Source organism: Ochotona curzoniae, unplaced genomic scaffold (genome assembly GCF_017591425.1).
Source record: "Ochotona curzoniae isolate NIBS_2020 unplaced genomic scaffold, NIBS_Ocur_1.0 patch371, whole genome shotgun sequence".
In the NCBI taxonomy this organism is placed as follows: domain Eukaryota; kingdom Metazoa; phylum Chordata; class Mammalia; order Lagomorpha; family Ochotonidae; genus Ochotona; species Ochotona curzoniae.
This window is the reverse complement of record NW_024466941.1, coordinates 222,700-244,205: the sequence shown is the minus strand read 5'-3', so window position 1 is coordinate 244,205 and position 21,506 is coordinate 222,700. Positions and strand designations below refer to the sequence as shown.

Genomic DNA, 21,506 nt, shown 5'->3' with positions numbered 1-21,506 from the left:
TATTCCTCAGAATGACACCAACTTGGGCGTTCAGAGTTAGGAAAGCACTCCCAAAAGGTGATGGCTGGAATCATCTGTGGTTCAAAAAAATTAAAATCCACACATAGTGTTTTTTTTCCACAATATCCATTTTCCACATCTTTGTTCAAGATTGACTTTACTTCAGTAAGATTCCTCGTATTTCAAATTTTCTACACAAAACAAACCTTTCTTCAAAAAAAATCTTTTTTTGTGATCATGAAGAAACAGCAAGCAGCTTCACTTTCAATAGCGCCTTAGCATTGGGACCCAGAGAAACACGGGTGCACAGACGGCCTGGCCTTGTTCCCTTCTTGCCTTTGGACCTTCCACTCAGTGGGAAGCCTACTGAATTGTTGAATTCCAGCAGGCACAAATCTATGAATCCAACCAAAACCGATGGGAAAATACTTCTTTATGCCTCAAGAACAAAAGACCCTTTGAGGAGCAGGCGCAAAAGAGAGAATGGAAGACCTTTCAGTGTGGCTTGGCCATGCACACGACTGACTATGGAGAGACTACAGGATGGAAACAGAAGAATCAGGACTGGTGAGATGACAAAGAAAAGCAAAGTCCACACTGTGCTTGGGTAAGTGCTACGGTTCCCAGTCACAGGCTACTTCCCTCCCACCACCAGCAGGTTCAAAGAAGAGGTGATGACTGTATTAACAAGGGCCTGGGGGCAGGGGGGCTAGCTGGATTTCAGGCAGAAGAAACAACCCATGGTGCACGTGCCTCACTCATTCCACCACTGCTTGCACCACTGTCACCATCATCATGAGGTCAGGCTAAGGAAGCCCACTGTCCCAGAAGGGGATCTCCTGTCTGCACGCCCCTTCCTACCTGACAGACAAGGGCAAGGTGCCCTTGTCCCTACTGATGCCACTTGGATGCAGTGCAAGGACAAGGGCTGCTTCTGGTTTTCTTGCCAGCCTTGGTTATCTAGGAGAAAGAAGATGGAGGGAGTCGGTACTGAAGGGAATTATGGTGGGCAATCCTGAGGAGCAGCCAGCATCAGCCCAGCCTGTGGTCCAAGCCACTGAGACCTGGAGGCACAGAGGGAAAGTTCAGAACAAAAAGAGAAGGCAGCATGAGAAGCTGAGTGAGCACACAGGCAGGTGTGCGTCGGGGCAGTCAGAATCCCACATGCCCAGGTTTGGACCAGACACAGCAGGAACCTGAGTGTGCTCAAGAGAAGTCCCCGCGTCTCAGAACTCCTTGCACAGTGGGTAGAACTTTGGGGAAAGTGAGCCAAGGATGACACCTAACCTTCATTTCTGGAATACCTGGATGGCACTGAGAAGGAATCATGAAAGTGCATGTGGACTGGGCACGAGGATCATGAAGAATCTTTCTGGAATGTACATGAATCTGGGACTATCTGGAACACATCCATGCGTGATCAGGAATCGGCGCTTGAAGGTGCAGCTCAGCTTCCCTGAGGAGCACACTGCCCACCACGCTCATTTCTATTGTGCTTGTAGTTGGGCCAAGAAGGGCTGATGGGGGAATGGAAGAGAGCCAGCGGGTAAGTCGGGGGTGAATTGGTGGGTCCTAGTTCCCCCAGTCAGTTCCCTTAGAAACATCGTGGGTGAGACAGACCTGCAGGACACAGCTCCAATAGGATTGACTTGAATGGGCCTACCTGCACCTCCAAGAAACTCATTTGTCTTGGGAGCTCCTGGTGCTTCGTCCCTGTGTCCAGGTCCCCTCCTCTGCTCCTGCACACCGTAGGCGGCTCTCAAGGCAGAGCCGTGGAAGGGAAGAGAGGGAAGAGGAGACAGTCATGACCTTGACTCTTGAGTGCAGCCAGGTTTTGCTCAGGTGCCTTTTTCTAGGCCCCGCTGGAGCAGAGCAGCCATCCAAAGGGAAGGAAGAGGCCCCTCCCTGCTATGCTGTCAGTCAGTGGGCACCACTGGGAGGGAACCATCTCTTGCACAGACGGGTACAGACACAACCCCGTGACAAAGAGGCCAATGAGAATGCCACGCTGCTCCACGTGGGGAAGGGCTGTGCTCAGAAGCAGAGGAAGGAGAAACAGAATGACACCTGGTCTCTCAGGGCGAGCTGTGCTGTGGACGGAGGGTAATGCAAGCACGCACAAGATATGCAAAACAGTGATGTCCCAGCCCACGGGGGGACAGCAGCACGGAGGCTGGCCTGGGCAGGCCCTCTGCTCGGGGCACACATTAGAGGCAGCATCCCCTCCCCAGGCACAGAGAAAAGCGCGTGACACTCCAAATATGAAATGATTTACTTTACATGCAGCAAAACGTACAAGTGAATTCAAAAACAAACTTAATTCAGTTCAGTATATTCGCTTGGCACAATTGCAATTCAGTTTTTTAAAAAAATATTTGAAAAATACTGAAAACTGACCTGAATTCAAGTATAACGGTTTCTTCAACAGAAACATTGTCAATGCAATAAAACATTACACGGAATATATTGAAGCAAAAATGTCTTGTGTTTTTCCCTTAAATTTCTCTGTGGTGTTTTTTTTTTTAAATACAGTTTTAATGCCAACACAACTCACAATTTTACTTTTAAAATGAATATTATTGCATTGTTTTTGCATATCTTGTGGGACAGAAAATGCAGTTACTGATTGCCGTTTCAGAAGTAAAGCCAGTGGTTGGTTTTTGCTCTCCAATGGCCCCACACTCAGACCTTCCCACAGCTCAACCAGAAGGGGAAGTGAGACACCGTGTGGGTACACACACACACACACACACACACACACACACACAAACACACTCAGCCACTCTCCCTCCCCCCTGCACTCACCACTCACCAGCATAACGGAACCTAGCTCCATCACCCGGATATGTGCAAGACCTTATCAAGTGCATCGCCAATTACCTTTAAATTATAAATCTAAACCAAACCAGAAAATTAAATACAAAAAGAAAAAAGAACAAATCTGGGAGCGTACACAACGGCTGGTAAAACTCCTACAACGGCTTCTAAAAAAAGCCTCTCTCCTCGGGCCAAATGACCCACAACCTTTTAATAATACAAAAACCCAAACCAGATTTATATATGCAAAGTGAAGGCAGGAAAGTGGGCAGCCACAAAATAGATCAAAGCTCTTCTTCCACCTCTCCCCCTGGGAAAGCAAAATTAGAATGATTTAAAAAATAAAACATGAAAACTGCAACATGCTGTCCAAAAAGAAAAGAAAAAAAAAGGCAAACCACCAAATGCAAGAACGCTAGACACGCGCAGCACCGCCACCCTGTCTGGCTGCGCGCTGCAGGCCCCAGCTCCTGGCCCTGACCCTGGTGCCAGTGCGCCACCCAGCTGGGCACTCCCCAGTAGGCAGAGGTGGGCGCCATCAGGAGACAGGTCCAGTAGGGACACTTGGAGCGAGGGGCAGGACTTCAAGGGCACCCCGCGCAGTGCCTCCTGCCACGTCCTCGCCCCTCCTGTGTCCACAGGGATCCTCGCCCCAAGTCCTGCCCTGTGCCCTTGGCCCAGTCCACAGGGTCTGGCTCTAATGGAGACAGTGAGGCTCATACGGAGTATGTGCAAATGGGTTTTGTTTTGTTTACAAGCAAAGTTGAGAGACACCCGTTTGCGTCAGGGTCCTTCTGGCGAGTGAGGGCCATCACAGGAAGCCGAGGTTCTCTCTCTGCAGCCCAGGGACAGGCCCTCGCAGCAGAGCTTGCCGGCTGGTCACTCCCCTCCCAGTCTACTCTCTCCTCCTCGCCTCTAGATGTGCAAACACAGAGGGCTCCACACCTCCCAACCTGCTTCTCATCCCAACAGAAATGAATGAAGACGCTGTTCCGGTTAACTCCAGGTCACGAGAACAGTGAGGCACTTCTGAAACGAACCCATTAGGAACATTGAGACAAAAATAATAATAATAATTAATAATAATACCCGCACCCCCGGGCCCCTGCACCTTACAGGCTGTGGTCTGCGAGGCCCTCCTCGCTCTGCCCACACCGGGGGGCACGCACATTGCTCGCGTCCTGTTCGCTCTGCCCCATTCTGTCCCGGCCCGGGTCCCTGCGGTTCACAAAAGGTAAGAGGGTGCCGTTGGGGCTCTGCCGGGCGCCCCCACTGAGGATGTCATCGGCCGCGTTCTCCATCTCCTCTATGGTCAGGTCGCAGGCGTCGGCCAGCTCCTGGGTTGTGACCTGGAGGAACTTGGGATCTTGAGCAAAGTGCCCCAGTCCTTCTGATATCAAGACCTGAAGGGTCGTGGGGGGAAAAGCACAGAGGGAAATTATTATCAGCAGAGCTGATCTGGGGTAAGGGGCTTGCAGGGCAATCTGTGGCAAAGCAATTGTGCTGGTCTAGGGGTGTCGGGGAGGGTGGTGCTCCCAGGGAAATAGAGATGGGGTCTGGCCACAGGATGTAGTGCTGGCCGCGGGGGAAGGAGCAAGGGAAGGCCATAGGAGATGCTCTGCTGTACAGGCCATTCATAACACACTCCACAAGGAATCCTCCTCCTCCCGGGGGGAACTAAAAAACTGCTAACTGCCCCAACCCACTTGGCTGTCTCCCCGGGCCTGAGGATCCTGGCAAGGACATGCATGGTACCACACACCCATCCGCACATCTCTGGCTGCCCAGAAGGGCTGGGGATGACCCTCCACATCCCGGGAGCATCAGCTCCCAAGAGGATAGTGCCTGCCACACACTGCTGGGGACTCACATGGGCCTGTCCCCGCTGGCTTCCACTCTGGCACCTTCCCCAACTCCTGCCTGAAGGCTTATCACTGTCTGCTATTCCTAGGGAGAGCTCACACATGCAGAATCCTGCACCCATACCTAGCCCAGCACACACACCAACACAGGGCATAGGGATCCCAGGCCTGGTGAAACTGCAGTCTGTTCTTGCCCCAGGGGTACGAGAGGTGATGCTTTCTAGGGAAGACCTCTCAGTGTAAGGCAGGCTTCATCAGATGGCTCTTCCTCAGGGACCAGAGCCAGCCCACCTGTCTGTGTGAGCCAGCTGCTCTGGCCCAGGCTCTCCCTAGGTCATCTTCCTCTGGGCTTGTTCTGATTTGTCAAAGGAACCCTCAAATGTGTGGTGCCAAGATAGTGTTTGAATGCCCAGACTGGGTGGAGGACAGTGGAGCCACTGGTGCCACTCAACCCTGGCTGTGTATTAGAGGTTATAAAAATATCAGGTTTTCCAGAGGGCCCGAGACGCTCGTGTGTGTGTGTGTGAGAGAGAGAGAGAGCGGCCCAGGTTAACATGAGGTACTGAGGCACCCGTGTCTTGGGGTTCACTGGCCTGCTTCAGGGCTTTCTCCCTCTGCCCCAGTGCGTTGCCTCCACGGTGCCATGTGGTCAACACTGTATACCCTGGCTCCTCTTTGCAGGCCCTGAGAGGGATGGTGTTTGTGGGCCCTGGGACGTGGGGACAACCTTCAGTCTGCGGGCACAAAAGCAACCGCCCCCTGCCCGATCCTCTAGTCTTTGTGCCCTTCCCCTGCATCTGCCACACAGCTCAGACTCACTCACCGCTTCCACCAGGCTGCTGGCACTGCCATGGAACTGCCTCCCCTGAGTCCCAACCTGGCTGGGCACTGTGAGCGAGACAGGCCGGGCCTTCCGGATGGTGCTGCTGCTGCCCGCTCTGCAGGGGCTCGGCTCCCCAGCCCAGGAGCTGCAGTGGATGGATGGGAAGCTGCTGTTGAGCTTCTCGCTGGACTCGGCGCCCTCCAGCCGCAGGGTGGGGATGGGCTGTGGGGGCCAGCCATGGCTGCCTGGTGTCGCGGGGGGTGTGGTGCAGGGCCGGGGCGAGGTGGTCGGGGAATGGCTTCTCTGCAGGAGAGGGCTTAGGCCCGCCACTGCTAATGCCTGTGGATGACACACAAGAGGTGCAAGTTACAGGGGGTGGCTTGACAGGGACAAAGCTCTTGTCATCTAGCTAGATCTACATGCCCTTGGATACACCCCAGCTGCCCTCGCTCAAGGCCTGGCCTGGGCTTCACAGATCTCAAATTACTTTTCATGGTCAGTTGAGTCTTCCTGGAGTGAGGGACCTCACTTGAGGAAGCCACCGTGAGGTGGTATCAAGGTCATTGGCTTTGTTTTGACTGCTAGCTGCGCATGCTCTGGTTCTTAGCTGACTCACTGCAACACTACAGCACATGGTGACTCTGCATCCTGGGTATATGCAGGACAGAGGTGCCATGTCAGTCTGCCTTGATGGGGCTCACGGGGGTGCAGGTTGGTAATGAAGTCCAGTGTCCAAAGTCAGTGCCTGTGATTCTCCCTTTTATAACAGCAAAGAGCCTTGAGTCCAACCCTGCCAACCTCTCACTCAGACTGCCTGGCAGCCATTGCTGAAGCCTCCCACTGTCATATTAAGAAAACTGTACATGTTTGCGTGCTGTCATCCTGGGGGACATGGCCTGCAGCACAGCTGCTGTCAGGACGTGGTCCCTCAGCGTGTGCCACTCCACCAGGATCGGGGGTGGCAGAGGGTGGTGCTGTGGAGGGGCCGGGAAGCAGACAGATAATACAAGCGAGGAAGGATGCCTCACCTTGCCTCCCAGTACAATCAGAAAGGATGGGTGAAGCCAACTGCTAGTAAACTCCTAAGGCAAACACGATTGCCCACGTCACCCACCCCAACCCGGATCCCAGCACCTGATGGGGAGCTGTAAGAAGCACAGGCTATGAGCAGGAGTGTGGAAAGCCCAGCAGAAATTTTTCTCACTTGGGTAGTGCTACACAGGCTAAACCAAGCAATGTATTTCTTTGAGCTGAAGTAATACCAACTTGGCCACATCCAGGTGGCCATCTTAGGTGGGTTCTAAGCTATGCTTGGCAGTTGAATGCCTTTAAGTACCAAAGCATCCTTGAGTTTAGGTCTGTGGTGGGTGGGGGAGCAGATGATTGAAAAGAGAGAGAGGCTGGAAGCAGCTTCAATTCCTGATTTACCTGGGGGCTGGGGTGTGGTTAGGCATGGCAAGTCTGACCTGAGATGCAGAGATGTTTGTGCCCCGCTCCCCTCCCCCTCCCTGCCCCAGCTGCAGTCAGATCGGGAGCTATTTCATCCAGGGAATTTCTCAGGAGCTCTTCTCTCTGAGTAGCACCCCCTACCCTGGGCCACATGGCTGGGAGGTGCTTGTATCATTTCTGTTTCACTGGGTGCATCTTTGAACAGTTAAAGTGTACAAGAAGGAAGCATCTCACAGATGTTGGTCCCACAGAGCCTGCCCCACTCTGCCACCTCACAGACCCTGTGCCAAGGCAAGGGCACCATGGTGGGTTGTGCCAGGGATCTGAGACCTCGTGGGAAGTGACATGATGGGAGCTCTCTGGGCCGTGCTCGGTGGGGGCTGGGTGGCCTGTGTGGAATCAGGGGCTACCTGATGATGGACCAGGTGCAAGGGCAGGACTGTCTTCTGAGAGATGTCCCCCCCTTGGTTCTTCTGTCGCTTCAGACATTCCAGGTGAAAGGAAGCTCTTCGACCTGCAGGGCCACAAAGAGAAGGGGATCATGGCAGGAAACAAGGACATGGCTGTCACAGCTCACACCCACACGCAGCAGGACCAGCACCCTCAGACACACCTCCTCTTTTCCCCTGGCTGCACCTCGAAGACATCTAGGACAGTCCAGGCCCAGGCACCCTCCCCACAAGCCCTGTCTTTGTGATCCTGAAATGCAACTTTGGAAATCCTTTTCATGGGTTTCTCTGTGGCAAGCCATCCGCAGGTACCTGACCTGGCACGTAGTGCTGTACTGGGCAGCTGCCTCCGCTCAGTGGGGATAGGGGGTGCCTACCTAGCGATGCGGAGCGCAGGAAGCCCTTCTTTGGAGACTGCCTTGTGTCCCGCCTGTCTTCTTCCGGGGCTGTCAGTTGTCGGTTTTCATCGTCCTGGTAGGAAAGCCTAGAACACAGAATTCTCAGGGCTCATTCCCAGAAGAGAAGGGTTCCATCCCCAGAGAGCACTTTACTTCCTTGTTGGGAGCAGTCCCCCACCCCTCCCCATGCCAGGGTGCTGCTGTGCAGGTTGGGGAGGGGCAGCAATCTTCTGTGCTGCCAGGACCGGTTCTCCATCCACTGCCTACGAGGTGAGCCCCACGTTTCCGATTTCAGGGAGACAGCAGGAGCACTCTTGGGACAAAGCTGGACAAGTTCTTAGGCCCCAGGATCCTTTCAAAGCTGCCTAGGTTCCTGTGTTCACAGATGCCAGTGCTGTCTACCCGCTGCCCTCAGCCTCAGCCCCAGCACCCCCTGTCACACCAGTCAGCGGCAAGGCTGGGAGGAATCTTGGGGGACATCTCAGAAATGGCTGCCAAGCCTTTCAAGGGTGACAGTACGAAAGACACTTGACTCACTTACAGACCCAATGGAAGGCATTCTCACACGCTAACCCTACCCTGATGGGTAGACTCTAAACATATCTAGTCCACCTTCATTTGCTCTATTTGACTACAAGGGCACAAGTTTACAACCCACTGTGGTGGTCTCCCAGTTCCTTATGGACTTGCTTGCATTGGAAAAGCAGGTGCCCATGGCTCCCTCCTACCTTGGGAAGGTATGTGCTGCCCTCATGGCTGAGTGCACCTTGCTTCTAGTACTAACTTGGTGCATTCATATACAGATGCACAGGGATGTTGGTCAAAGTAAAGGTCACACGTGTGCATCCTTCTTGACCAGGCATACCTTCCTGACCATATTTTCTTCTTAGCCCAGCTGCATGGTTCTTGCAGACCCAGCTGCTCTGAGCTCGGCTGTCCTACCCTTGACGGTCCCCCTGCCCTGCCCCCGGACCCTCTCTGAACACCTCTCCACTCTCCTGTGGGCAGTTAGACAGTTAGCCATGCATCATTCTTTTCAGATCCTCCCAACTTCCAAATCAGTTTGCAAACCCTCCTTGAGTCCAGACACTAGTGAATGACTTGGCAGAGTTACTTCCCGGATGCACCAGGCACCCCAGATGTGGCAGAAATGGATTAAGACCTGTGCTTTCCCTTTGCCAGGACATGTGAACATGCATTCATTTGCACTGCCAAGTTCATTTAGAGGTAGGCATTTGGTGCAGATTTTAAAATGCTGTTTGTGAAGCACGCATGTCGGAGTGCCTGGACGGGAGTCCTGTCTCAGCTCCTGAGCGCTCGATCATGCTGATGTGCATTGTGAAGCAGGCTGAGGGGACGGCAGGTGATGGCTCCTCGCCACCCATGTGGGAAACCCCAGGTTGAGTTTTAAGCTCCTAGCTTTAACCTGACACATCTTGGCTGTTGTAGGCATTTGGGGAGTAAACTGGTGGATAGAAGATCTTGTCTGTCTCTGCCTTTCCAACAAAATAAAAATAAATTCACAGTTCCAATTCAGAGGGACTTTGGGGGAACTTTAGGCTCCATTCTCTCCATGCTTCAAACAGCAGGTGCTTTACCCCCCATCTCTCCTCTCCCCGCCTCACCTCTGCTGATGGGGCACAAAGGCACAGGGGTCCACTGAGTTGTCACAAGCTGTGGTGTTGGCCACTCCTTCCAGAGTTTTCCCTCACTTGCCAGATTCTCATCAGGGACAAAGAAAATCTTGTGCTACTCTTACTCTCCCGTCACTCCCTGGTGGCCTGTGTTGCATTTCTACCCTGCCTCTACCACCACACAACCTCCCCCCTCTGCCGCCTCCCCACACCACCAAAATCCAGAAAGCTTTCTTGAGAGCTTTCATTGTGAAGGTCACCTGCAGTCATAAGCACACGTTGGAAGCAGACACGGTGCACACAGCTGTGTGCTGGTAATTCAGCAGACCCCCTCTGGCATTTCGCAGTGTGTTCAGCTGTGCCTTTAAAAGTGAGGACCGTTCCCAACTGCCTCAACCTCTCATCCATCCAGACCTGCAGGCCAGATGCTGGCCTCTAAAAAAACAAGAACCAACCATCTCAACCCTACATTTGCTACCAGTGCCCTCTTCTGGAAAGCTGTATTACTGATTTTTTGAATCTGAAGAAAACAGACAGGGAAATGGGGATTCAGTCTCCAAATGCCTGGACAGTCCAGGAAACTCAGTCTGCATCTCCCAGGCGAGCCGTCCCCGGTGGCTGCCTCCCGGGGTGGCAGGAAGCTGGACTCAGGAGCAGAGCAGCCCAGCCTCCCCTGTGGGAGGAAGGCACCACAGGCAGCACCTTGCACTGCATCAGTATCCCCGCTGGCAGCCTTGTAAGAACGGGCTCTTCACAAAACCCTGAGGCTCGCAGAAAATGTTCCCATGGCTCCTCAGGAGCACTTTGGGGGTGAGGAAGAGCCCGTGGAACGGGTCTGGGTGCGTGCTGGGGACAGTGTCTCAGCCCCCATTGTGACAGCAGGTGCACGGTGGGTGCTAGACTGCTCTTGGAGCTCTCCCCCCTCCTCCCCCTGCTGCGGTATCTGGGCCAGAGGAGGCCCTGCACCCTCCTTGCCCTTCTCTGGCGTCAGGGCCCCTGTGGAACAGGAAACGGCAGGCTCACATCTCTGTGGACAGCAGGCTGGGCTCGCTGCAGTACTCGGCGTCCTCGTGGATGCTCACGTTGTACGTCTCGTCCTGGGATGTGGCATCCTGACACACTATGGCTAGCTGGCTCTCCTGGGAGTGGCACCTAAACCATGCAGGATGGAGCAGAGCTCAGGAGGGGCCAGCCGTCTACCCCTTCCCCCAGCCAGGAAGGTGCCACGCACGCACACACACACACACAGGGACACACTCACCTATGAGCTCGTACACACCCACCCACCACACACACATGCACATTCATTCATATATCTGAATTCACACTTACACTCATTCATGTGCAACACACACACCTTACACACATGCATATGCATATCACATTCACAATCGCATATATATTCATCCACACACGGTGTCTTCCTTGTGTAGTCACTGATGAATCCACAGAACCAAGGTTGAGGCTCTATTAGGCTACCCACAATTCCCCTCCCCTCTGGCCCACAGCCTGCCTCAGTTTCTAATCTCCCTTTGGATAAACCTAGAACAACCTGTGTTCTGTCCCACTCACAGGCCTACTGTTTTTCAGGGTGGGTAGGACCAACTCTTAGAAAAGGGTCCTGGCTGTCCTCTAGGGCAGGGTGCCCAGTGAGTGGGCCGTGCCTTCCCCGTGTTGCTGATGGCTCATCCTTCAGGTGTGTATTGGACCAGCCAAGAACTTCCTGGCACTGTTGAATGCTGAAAGCTCAGGTGGCATGAAGGATGCGTCCTGCTGGCTAGAGGGACGAGCCCCGGTTTTCCCCTGGGCTCAGTGGTAATGCGGTAAGCGCTGTAACGTGCCCTCTCAGGAACAGCACCTCCCTGGGCTTTGGGCTTGGGGCTCTTCCCAGTCATTGGCCCTTAACTGTTGTCCTTTTTGTCTCATGTGCTGGGGCCGAGTCTGTCCTCTGGCCCCTGAAGGTGTCTGAGAAGATACCACTGCAGTCTCTGGGAGCTGAGCACTGGGTCAGCGTCCCCTCTTACTCTGACCTTGGGCCTGGGAATAACTCAGGCACCTGGGAGATGGCTCTCAGGGTGGGGGAGCGGAGGCTGTGGCCCATCTGCCAGCACAGTGATAAGGAAGAGGAGTATTGGGGGCTCCAGCACCAGTGGGAGGAGAGGCATGCAGTGTGTGTGTATGGCCAGGAACAATGGCATGAGTTGGACTTAGAATGGTGGCCATAGGCAGGTGACACCACTTCTTGGGAAGAGCATGCTATTAAGTTCTCAGTGACATCAATGTTGTCTCTACAGTCCAAGACATCCACCTTGAGCTATGATGGGAAGGCTAAGGCCCAGGAAGGACTAGAGAGTCCTTCTCCTCTTAGCACCCTGATGGTTGTTCTTATGTTTAGTGAGCCATTAGACGTGCGCAGTGCCTTGCATGTGTTAAGTTTCATTGTCAGCCTTATCCATGGGGGGAAGAAGATCTCTGCTGTCTTCTGCCCTGACTCCTCTCCAGCAGGCACTCTCACAGCAGGCGATATGTAGTGCCCTGGGATGCTAATGAGGGGCATAAAGAGCCTCCCTAGGAAGGGATTCTGCGACTAGTGAGGTGGCATAGTAGGGTAATGTAGTGTCCTCTGTGGGTGCCAGTTGGAATAGCGGCAGCTCTACTTCCAATCTGGTTTGATGCTCATGGCTTGGGAAAGAAGCAGAGGATGGCCCAAGTCCTTGTGCACCTGCCGCCTGCACCCATGTTGGAAATAGGGAAGAACCTACCTGGTTCCTAGCTTTAGAGTGGCCCAGCTCAGGCTATGTGGCCCTTTGGGGAGTGACCTAGCTGAGGGAAGATGTCTCTGTCTCTGTCTTTCTCCTCTTCTCTGTGTAATGCTTTCAAGAAAAATAAATCTTTAAAAGAGGAGGGTTTTCAAAAGGACAAATGTCATATGTTCCCTCTGATATAAGGCAAACTTACACACACACACACACACCCCTAGAGCTCTTATATTTGCCTCAGCTCTGGGGCTAGAGTCTAATATACCAAGAAGTGAACATTCATTGCAGTTGCACCTATGCCCGCCAATCAAAGAAGGACTTTGAGATTGTTAAATATATCTTGACAATAGGATGCTGGGCTTTCTACCATTTTCTATACCTACAATGTCATGATATACTTAAGGAGCAGAATGATGGACTTGTGACTGTTGCTGAAGAACTACAGTATTGTAATAATATAGGTAAAAACATTGTGTGTGGAGGAATTAAATATTAAAAATAATAAATTAAAAGGGGGGTTTTGATAGAGTGAGTAGGGGAGAATGCGGTGGCAGGACTGAGTTTTGAAGGTTATGGAAGAGGGAAGTGAGAGCAAGCAAGGTGCATGCCCGCATGAAGCCAGCTTGTTGAAGCAGGGTACACTGCCCTAAGCACAGGATGGGGGGACGTGCCCTGAGCCCAAGGACTCACTGGCCAGGCTTGCAGAGAGTAAGGTAAGGCGGGGTGGATGGCCTCTCTGCCTGCCTGCCATTCTCAGCCTCTATTAAATGCTGTGGCAGCTGGAGGGCACCAGATGCCAACTCCTACAGGGAGCACCTTCATGACACTCGCCCTTAAGCTTGGAAAGAAATCCAGGCATCTCTCTCAGTTATTTTATAAGCAGGGAGGCAGAGAAAATGAAGCTGACATCCAAGCCATGGAGGTATGTTACTGTCTTCTTATCTGGGGAAGGTCAGTAAGGAGGAGGCTCTGCAGAGGCCCAGACTACAGTTCCAGGGACCCCAAGTCCCGAGAGAGGCACCTGTTACCCTATCATGGCAGGGAAGGGCATGCTGCAGGCAAGGACACAGAGAGTCAGCAGGTGGCAGATGACACAGTCAAGACCACCAGGAGTTGTTGTGCCCTGGAGGACAATGGGCTTCCTGTCATCCAAACATGCTCTCCATGGACAGGCTGGCATGGGGTCAGAAAGGAGTGAGGGTGATGGTGCTGCTGTCTCAGTTGACCAGGCTCAGACAAAAGTGTGGGCAAGGACTGTGGGTACACTCTCTTGTGTAGCGCAACCCAGACATCTCACGGGTTCCTGGTCCACCCTGCTGAGGAAGGCCAGAGGTGTTTAGGGAACACATCCTGTGTGACAGGACTGGTCAAGGGGCCAGGTGGGCTTGTCCTGAGTGTGGGCCTCCACCGGTGCCATCACTCACACAGGACTCTGGGACTTTAGAAGCCAACCCGGGAGCCCAAGTGCCCTTCCATCAGATGGGCCCAGGATGCAGTGTGGGAGGCCTGTACACAAGCCATGGGTGCCCCGCCCGCACTTACCTATTGGAGCTGAGTTTCCATGCCATCTCCTGTGCCCGGAGGGAAGGAGACAAGGGGGGGCCATGGCCTTCCACGGTACTGACACTGCTGGTGTAGCCAGCAGGGCCAGGGAGACGGCCGAGGGCGGTGTTATTGGCATTGTTGATGTTGGCATTGGAGCCAGTGGACGAGTAGCTGCTGGGGGTGAAAGTGGAGTCCACCAGTTTCTCGTGGGAGGGCGACTCAGTGTCCACTTGGTTGGTGCCCGCCTTGCTGATGTGCAGTGGGCGCTGTGTGGTGAATGTCTGGGGGAAGGCGCTCCGGCTGTCGCTTTGGTAGTAGGTGACATGGTTGCCGAACAGGCCGCCGGCCCTCTGTAGATAAGACAGGAGGAGGTGAAGCCCCTGAGCCACACCTGCTTCCCTCAGGAGCAGGACCACAGAAGCCCCAGACGGCAGGGGTGCAGGTGTGGGCAGCTTGGGAGAGGGAGGTACTCAGATACGCAGACATTCATGGCATCCCCTATGTGTCTGGTGGGGACACCCGTAGGAACTGTCAGGACAGTTGCTGAGGCTGACAGCTGTCCTGGTAGTTCTCAGTACAGGCCCTATTCCTGACGACAGTGCAGGGTGACCACCCTCAAAGCAGAACACACAGTTTGTACTTTGTGCTTGCCATGGGAGAAAATATGTTAGCCCAGAGTTACCCAGTAGTAACCTGAATATGGCATCCTTTCCTCCCAAGCATTTATTGGATGTGGAAAACCGGAAACCAGTGCTTCCTCTTCCCACCTCGAACATGCTTTCCTTATCCTGTGCAAGCAGTTGTGCAAGCATGTGCAAGGACGGCCCAGTCCTCTGGTCTGAGAATGTCTCTGGGTTGGGGTGATGGAGTCATACTCTCTGGGGTCTTGTTGGGGGGTAGTAACATGAGGATGTGTCCCCAGGGTCATTTCGTGATGGAAAACATTGGAGATGAGGATGGAGGTAAGGGTCCCATAAGCAGGATGGGCTGGCCCAGAACCAGGAGCTGGGCTCCAGGGGCTGCAGGGACAGATTTGGGTGCCCTCCTGCCCTGCAATTATGCTTGATACGTTCTCTCTTATAGGACTTGTAGCCAGATATGCTCAGGACATGAAAGGGGTCACTGGGGAAGAGAGAGAGCTGGTATTCCCACCCAGCTATTGGCAGGTTTCACTACTGCACCTGCTAGTCAGCATCCACTTGTCAGAACAGAGAAGGAAGGAGGGCTGGAGGGGGCTTTTGTGACCTATAGAACAGATGTTCTGTCTTACAGGGTAATGCCACTTTATGCCAGCCTCTGGGACCACAAGCCCAAAATGTTGAGAGTTTTTTTTTTCAAGAGAAATCAAAATTCTGGATTTTTCTCTTGAATGTACCAGCTTTCTAAAATAGTGGCCAACAAATCAGGTCCTCTCATTAGAATTGATCCAGGAACTACCAATTTGCAACTTCCAAAACAGTAGACCCTCTCCCCTTGGAAATACTTTCCCCAGACAAACAGCTTTTTCCCCTATTCCATGAGCCAGTGACACCCAGGAGTAGCTGCTGCACCCCAGGAGCCCTGGCTGGACAGGGAGCCAGGCTTGGCCAAGGAGCAGACCTGAGCACGGCTGGACAGGGCAAGCTGTGGACGGCCACGGAGCGGAGGGTTTTCTGCCTTAAGGACACTTTCCCAGGTTTTCTTGGCACAGCACCAGCATTGCCCACTTTGACCCCAACCGAGCTTTGTAAAGGAAAAGAGCAGCCCCATGGCGGCCACCTACCCTGAAGATGTCATCTTCGGAGGCCGCAGACACAGCCTCCTTCATTGCCTTGTCCAGCTCTTCCTCCGCTGTCAGGTCTCCGGAGATAGCCCGCCGGATCTCGGGCCCAATATCATGCAGAGTGCGCAGGCCAGCCTGGAAGCCAGAGGCACATGTGGGGACCTCAAGCCTTTGTCACACATACTTCGTGCCATGTCACTGCAGGTTTTAGTTGTTCCTCCCCCAGCCACTCAGCCCACCATTTTTTCAGCAGCAGGTCCACTTGTAGAAAGTGTGTCTATCTGTGTGTCCAGAGGGCAGGCCCCCAGGGTCTCCACGTGGACCCAGGCTGCTCATCCATGCAGCGGGAAACAGGGCCACCAGTCTAACAGCACTCATGAGAGCACGCAGGCCCGTGCAGGGCAGTGTCTGCATACAGGGTCAGGTGGAGGCAAGAAGCCACATCCACTCCCCCCCACCTCTCAGCCACCTCCAGAGAGCCTGGAACACGAGGGATACTTTCCCCAGCAAGGGGTCTGGGGGATCTATTGGAGGTCAGGGTCTTCCTTGAGCTGCGAACCCTACCCTCGAGTACCCCAGTTCCTCACCTGAAGGGAGAGGGCGTTCCTCTGGGAGGGCTTGCCCACCAGCCCCTGCTCTTTGCGCTTCTTGAATTTCCGGAAGTATTCTTGGATCAGGAAGGTGGCGTAAAACTTGCCAACTGTGACCTCATCATCTGGGATAGATGCAGAGAGAAGGGGGAAGTCAGAGGCAGAATAGGACCACCCAGGTGTCTTTTCATGTTTTCCCAGTACTTGTTGGAGAGGTGGTGAGGGCCCAGGGCTCATGGGAGGAAACAGACAGGAGAAGAGGCTCCAACTGCAGCCCCTTGCTTAGCCAGCACCTCCCAGCAGCTCATTAGTTTGTCGAGTATTTTTTCAGAAATTCCTTCTGCAAACAATTTATGCACATACTAAGTATACCTTATTCTCGCCTCCCCTCTTTATTAAAAAGAAAATTATCTGGCATTGTTCTTGTTTGAGCCCAAAGCTTGTGCTTCCAGATTGGAAGGGGGAGGTTGATGGAGGGAGGACTTTCCTCTTGTTGGAGTCTCGGTTTTGTTAGGTTAGGTGCCTGACGGCTTGGCTGGCATCCTGCTGGGCAATTGGGCTTCTGCATGATCTACTGGGTCTGTGTCTTGAGTGTGAGTTTGAGGGTGGGGAGGCGGTAAATCTACAAGGGGCCATTTCTACTACCCAGGCTGTATCCCCTGGTCCCATGTCCAAGTTCTCAGTGAAGGGGACAGCTGGCTGGGTGAGATCTCAGGTCTGGTGCTGGCTGTTCTGTTCCCTCGAGACCTCCACAGCAGGGATGGGTCTCCCTCCCAGCTCACAGACCTGCTCCCTCAGACCTGGGTCTGAATTCTAAATCCGCTCTGTCCTCGCCATGTCACCTACTTAGCTTCTTCTATGAACTCTTCTTAGTCCTTGGGGAAATGCCGTAGAAATGTTACAAGGTGGAAATAAAATCAAAGATGCACTCCTGTCCAGGTATGAGTTTTAGTCTGTCCAGCTTTCCTTTGGGAAATGATTCTCAGCAGGGGAGACATCACCTCTTACGGAAGCCAGGCACTGGGGCACAGTGATTTGGGCGTACTACCGGCGTTCAGCAGGCCTAAGCACTGCTGTGTGTTTTGCACAAATTACAGTTTTGTCTTCTGGATGGCTCTGTTGCGTCGTACTAGGCGACCGTTTATAATGATCTGAGCTGAGAATCAAATTTCATTTCACTCATTATGAACCTATTCTGCCTGGTTTTAACACACTGGAGCTGTCCAGAAATGTAAACGCTGTGTACATTCATGGAAGGACTAGACTTGGTGCCGGATTCGTGCCTTGGGAAGTCATCTCCCTGCCGACAGTGGATGGCATTGGTGTCTCCAGTGCTGTCACAAGTCGTAGTTCCATACACGCCTGCGTGTATGTGTGCAATCCCTCGTGCTTTGCATGTGTAACTGTTTAGCCTGTGTTTGCAGATGATGAATTTAAAGTGATGACAATACCCAGCTTTGCATTATTTCCTTTTAAACACGAACATGTTCATGACAAATGGGTGTATGACAGCAAGGGCCATTGCTTAAGTATAACTTCTAGCACAGTTGTGGATATGAGGGGCACTTCAAAACATCTGGTGGAAACCCATTTTGAATCTCACACCCAGTATTGTTCACATGTATTTTCAATCAACTTTTTGGTAAACCTCTCAGATATGTGGCTTTCAAAATTATTTTGCACCAAAGTAAGCTGACCTTATAATTGCATTCCCCGTAAATATTCTGAAGTGCACTTGCATTGAAAAATATTTCATTACAAAATATATCAGACTGAAAGCATTACGGTAGTATTTTACAAATTAGATATGCTGCGATGTTATCTTTGTTTTTCATCTGGAGTTGTAAACAATACAAAGCATCTTCAAGAAATTCATGAAAAATGCATATCATGTAAAAAAATATAAATGGTTTCACTTTTTATTTTTTAAACATAAACTTTTCTCTTAATCCCACTTTCCAGGATTTTTTTTTTCTGGAGTCTCTTCATACTCTTTACCAAAAAAAATAAGCTGGGGGTAGATGCTTTGAGCTTGATTAGGTTGAGATACTCTTCTCTTGGAAAAAGAAAGGCAGGGTCTCAAAGGATTTTGCTTCCCTAGAGCATTATCAAGTGGATTTCCTTTGAATTTCTCCCATACATGCACACGTGTCCTTGTGCACGACTGCAGCCAATCCCCCCACCCACCCTACCTGGCAATCTGGCTGTGAGTTCCTGTCCCTTCTAAGCGACAGGTTCTTTGAGCCCCAGAGAAAGAGGCATATGGGGAAACGCAGGCCTCTTGCCTGCTGAGTGAACTAGCAGAGGCTCATGTCTACATTTCTCACAGTGCTGTTGCCCAACTGGGTGGGTGGTCAGCTGTGAGGCACCCAAAGCCCAGCGATGCTTACCGCCTGCGGGAGGCACCACTTGGTCCAGCAGCTTCATGCTGGTGCGCTTCCAGATCTTCTTGATGATGGCCCGCAGCTCCTCATTGGCTTGTTCCAGGTTTCCTGAAGAAGGGGTGGTGCAAATCAGAAGGGTCAGCAAGCACCCTACAGGGGGCGCTCGATGGGGTCCATCCATGAACATGATGTCTTGAATGATGACATTGGCCTCTCCCAGAGCCTCATTTCCATATCCTTTCCTTGTTGCTCTCCCTGCCTTCCTTCTGCTAAGCTTGCCATTGCCACTGCCTTCCTCTTTCTCTTCATCTCTCAATTTTCTTGCCATCCTCCTTGCCTCCTATTCCCTGTACAATACCATTGCTTTGACCTGGCCAGCCAACACTATCCCCCACAGTGCCATATTGCTTCTCTTATGGGTGGCCCAAGGGGGCGTGAAGTTCCTGAGGGTATCCAGACAGAACTGCAGGCTCTGCAGCAGCCTAGCAGACACCTCTGCTCAGCCCCAGTGTCCAACAGAGCAGAGAGGGTGGCTCTTGTGTCAGCAGCTTATCTCATGGGCCTCCCTGGACTGCACAGAAGTCATGGGTGATGGGGGGAAAAGGTGACCTGATCTGCAAGTGGGGACACACCTGTATCATTGAAGACTGTGTCTTCCCAGTCCCATGTGGGGAAAGGGTGGCCGCCCTCACCCTGGAAGCAGGAAGCAGGAAGTAGAGGATGCTGGCTCCAGCAGCTCTCCATTATCTGTGGGTCTCCTGGATAGACTGGCTCCAGAAGGTGCCCATCCTAAGGTGGCCTCTGGGATACTGGCTTAGGTGGTGGTAGCAGGGACTGCCAAGGTGTTCCCATCCTCAGTCTACATTAATCCCTGCAGCTGGTCACAGGACTTCACTGCCCTGAATGGGCGTGCTCCTCAGCAGCCAGGATGTTAAGACAGAATTGAGCCAGGTAACCTGACTGAATCATGGGAATCCTACAGAAGTGGGGAGTCCTCTCCAGTCAGGAGCTGAGGGAGAGTGAGGCGTTAGGCTTTGGCCCGCAGCGTCAACTGAATTCAGAGAGATGATCTCTAAGAGCCAGCAACCAATAGGGAGAGGACTTTGGGCCTTTAGCGGCAAGAAATGAAACCTGCCAACAGTGTGAAAGAGTCTGCAGGTGGAGACTTCTTCCTGGAGGCCCCAGAAAGGAGTGAGGCTTCAGCCACAGCCTGACTTTGGCTCTGCATGATTCTGAGCAGAGAAGCTAGCAACTCCTTAGCTGTACCCACAGAGCTGAGGATGAGCGTGGTGATGTGTTAGGGGGCCACAGGAAATCCTATAGGCAGAAGAGAGGTGGTGCTCAACAAAGGGGGTGATTGGGCATCAGACTGCCCAGGTTGAAATTTACCTCTGGACCACAGAGGTGATGGAGAAGGAGTGGTGGGCTCCTGGACACCTCGTCGGACTATCACCCACAAATAGTCCTGAAGCAAAACCCAGCTCCTCCGCAGCTCAGTTAAGGAAACCCCCCAGTCCCTTTGAGATCAGGCAGTTGGTAGTTTCCAACACACGCAACAGAAGAGTCCCAATTAATACATAAATCATGCACAAGGATTATGGTTGCCTAACATTCTCTCCCTGCACATTCACGTCTAGCTGGAACCCGCAATGCAGCCCACTTGGAAATGGGGTCTTCCCACATTAGTGACAATGAGGTCATGGTGGCCTTGGGTGGTTCCTAATAAAACACCGGGCAAGGTGGCCCTGAGAAGGTGTAGGCAGAGGCTGGAGTGATGCTGAGACCTGAAACACAATGGAACCCTTTTTCAAAGAACTGTTAGGCAGAGGTTTGAGTGATGCTGCGGTGAGCCCAAGCATGTCTGGTAACCACTAGATGGCAGAAGACAGGCATGCAATGGATTTTTTCCCCAGAAAATAAGCCCTCCCAACACCTGATTTCAGACTGCTGGTCTCCCAAATGGTGAGAAACTAAAGTTTTCCTTTATGTTCTTTTCTTCTGTCTCTCTTTTTAAGATTCATTTGTTTATTTTCATTGGAAAGGCAGACATACAGAGAGAAGGTGATATAGAAAGATCTTCCATCTGCTGATTCACTTCCCATGTGGCCACAATGACCGGAGCTGAGCCGATCCTCATGGGCGCAGGGTCCCAAGGCTTTGGGCCGTCCTCGATTGCTTTCCCAGGCCACAAGCAGGGAGCTGGATGGGAAGTGAACCAGCTGGGATTAGAACCGGTGCCCATATGGGATCCCGGAAGTTGCAAGATGTGAACTCAGCCACTAGACCACCATGCCAGGGCCACTAAGTTTTTCTTGTAAGAGTTTTAGGCCTTTCAGTTGGGAACACTTGTTATGGCAGATCTAAGAAACTAATGGGTCTTTGAAAAGGGTTCCATTGTGTTTCAGGTCTCAGTATATTCTCAGAAGGATCTGTGGAGCTGTGCATCCTAAGGATCACCTAAGGACCCCAGGCATCTTCCCTCCATGCTGCAAGGGAAAGGCTTGTGTGGCTTGCCACTGCACTGGGGTTGTGCTATCAGCACCCTGCAGAAAGCCCGGTTCCCAGCAGTCTCCGCTGCTTTCAAAGCCTGACGGCTGAGAGCTGAGGCCTGAAGGCCCAGGCTTGGTATCTACTTGCCTGTGTTCCCAGTATCTTCTGAGAGCTTGCCTTTGTTCTTCAGGCCTAGAGTTTTAGCGAGTCTGGGGAAGCCCTGATTCAGCAGAAGGCTTGTCCCTGGTGGCCATCTCGAGAGCGCTTTGTGTGTACAAGATTTCTTGAGCTTACAACTAGGCTAATCGCTTGCACACCGATGACTTCACTTATCTTAGAACTCCCCACTTCCAGCTTAGTCATCTGGATTTTACTGTCTTTATGGGTTCCTTTGCATTGCTCCCAGCTGCCATTATCCAGGAGGGCTTCAGTTCGCCCAGGTGGTGTAGCTGCAACATGGCTGAATCTTGGCTTCTATGTGTCAGTGTTTCATTACTCCTCCACGGAGAAGAGATTTACCACATTAAGTGACACTAGGCTTGGC

General features: G+C 52.5%; 1 protein-coding gene across 25 annotated transcripts in view; it reads right to left on the bottom strand.

Moving 5' to 3' along the window:
* Window positions 1-3,869: 3,869 nt before the first annotated feature.
* The window catches only part of LOC121167446 (voltage-dependent L-type calcium channel subunit alpha-1C), a 206,167-nt gene continuing 188,530 nt past the window's right edge, over window positions 3,870-21,506 (bottom strand). For all 25 annotated transcript variants that reach the window (XM_040996844.1, XM_040996845.1, XM_040996850.1 and 22 more), the window contains 9 exons: window positions 18,479-18,580; window positions 16,086-16,213; window positions 15,499-15,633; window positions 13,734-14,086; window positions 10,456-10,584; window positions 7,778-7,884; window positions 7,362-7,465; window positions 5,503-5,841; window positions 3,870-4,220 (listed from right to left, as the gene is read on the bottom strand). In XM_040996844.1, coding sequence (XP_040852778.1) covers window positions 3,930-4,220; window positions 5,503-5,841; window positions 7,362-7,465; window positions 7,778-7,884; window positions 10,456-10,584; window positions 13,734-14,086; window positions 15,499-15,633; window positions 16,086-16,213; window positions 18,479-18,580 — 1,688 coding nt within the window. In that variant the 3' untranslated portion in view covers window positions 3,870-3,929. The remainder of the gene's footprint in view (window positions 4,221-5,502; window positions 5,842-7,361; window positions 7,466-7,777; window positions 7,885-10,455; window positions 10,585-13,733; window positions 14,087-15,498; window positions 15,634-16,085; window positions 16,214-18,478; window positions 18,581-21,506) is intronic.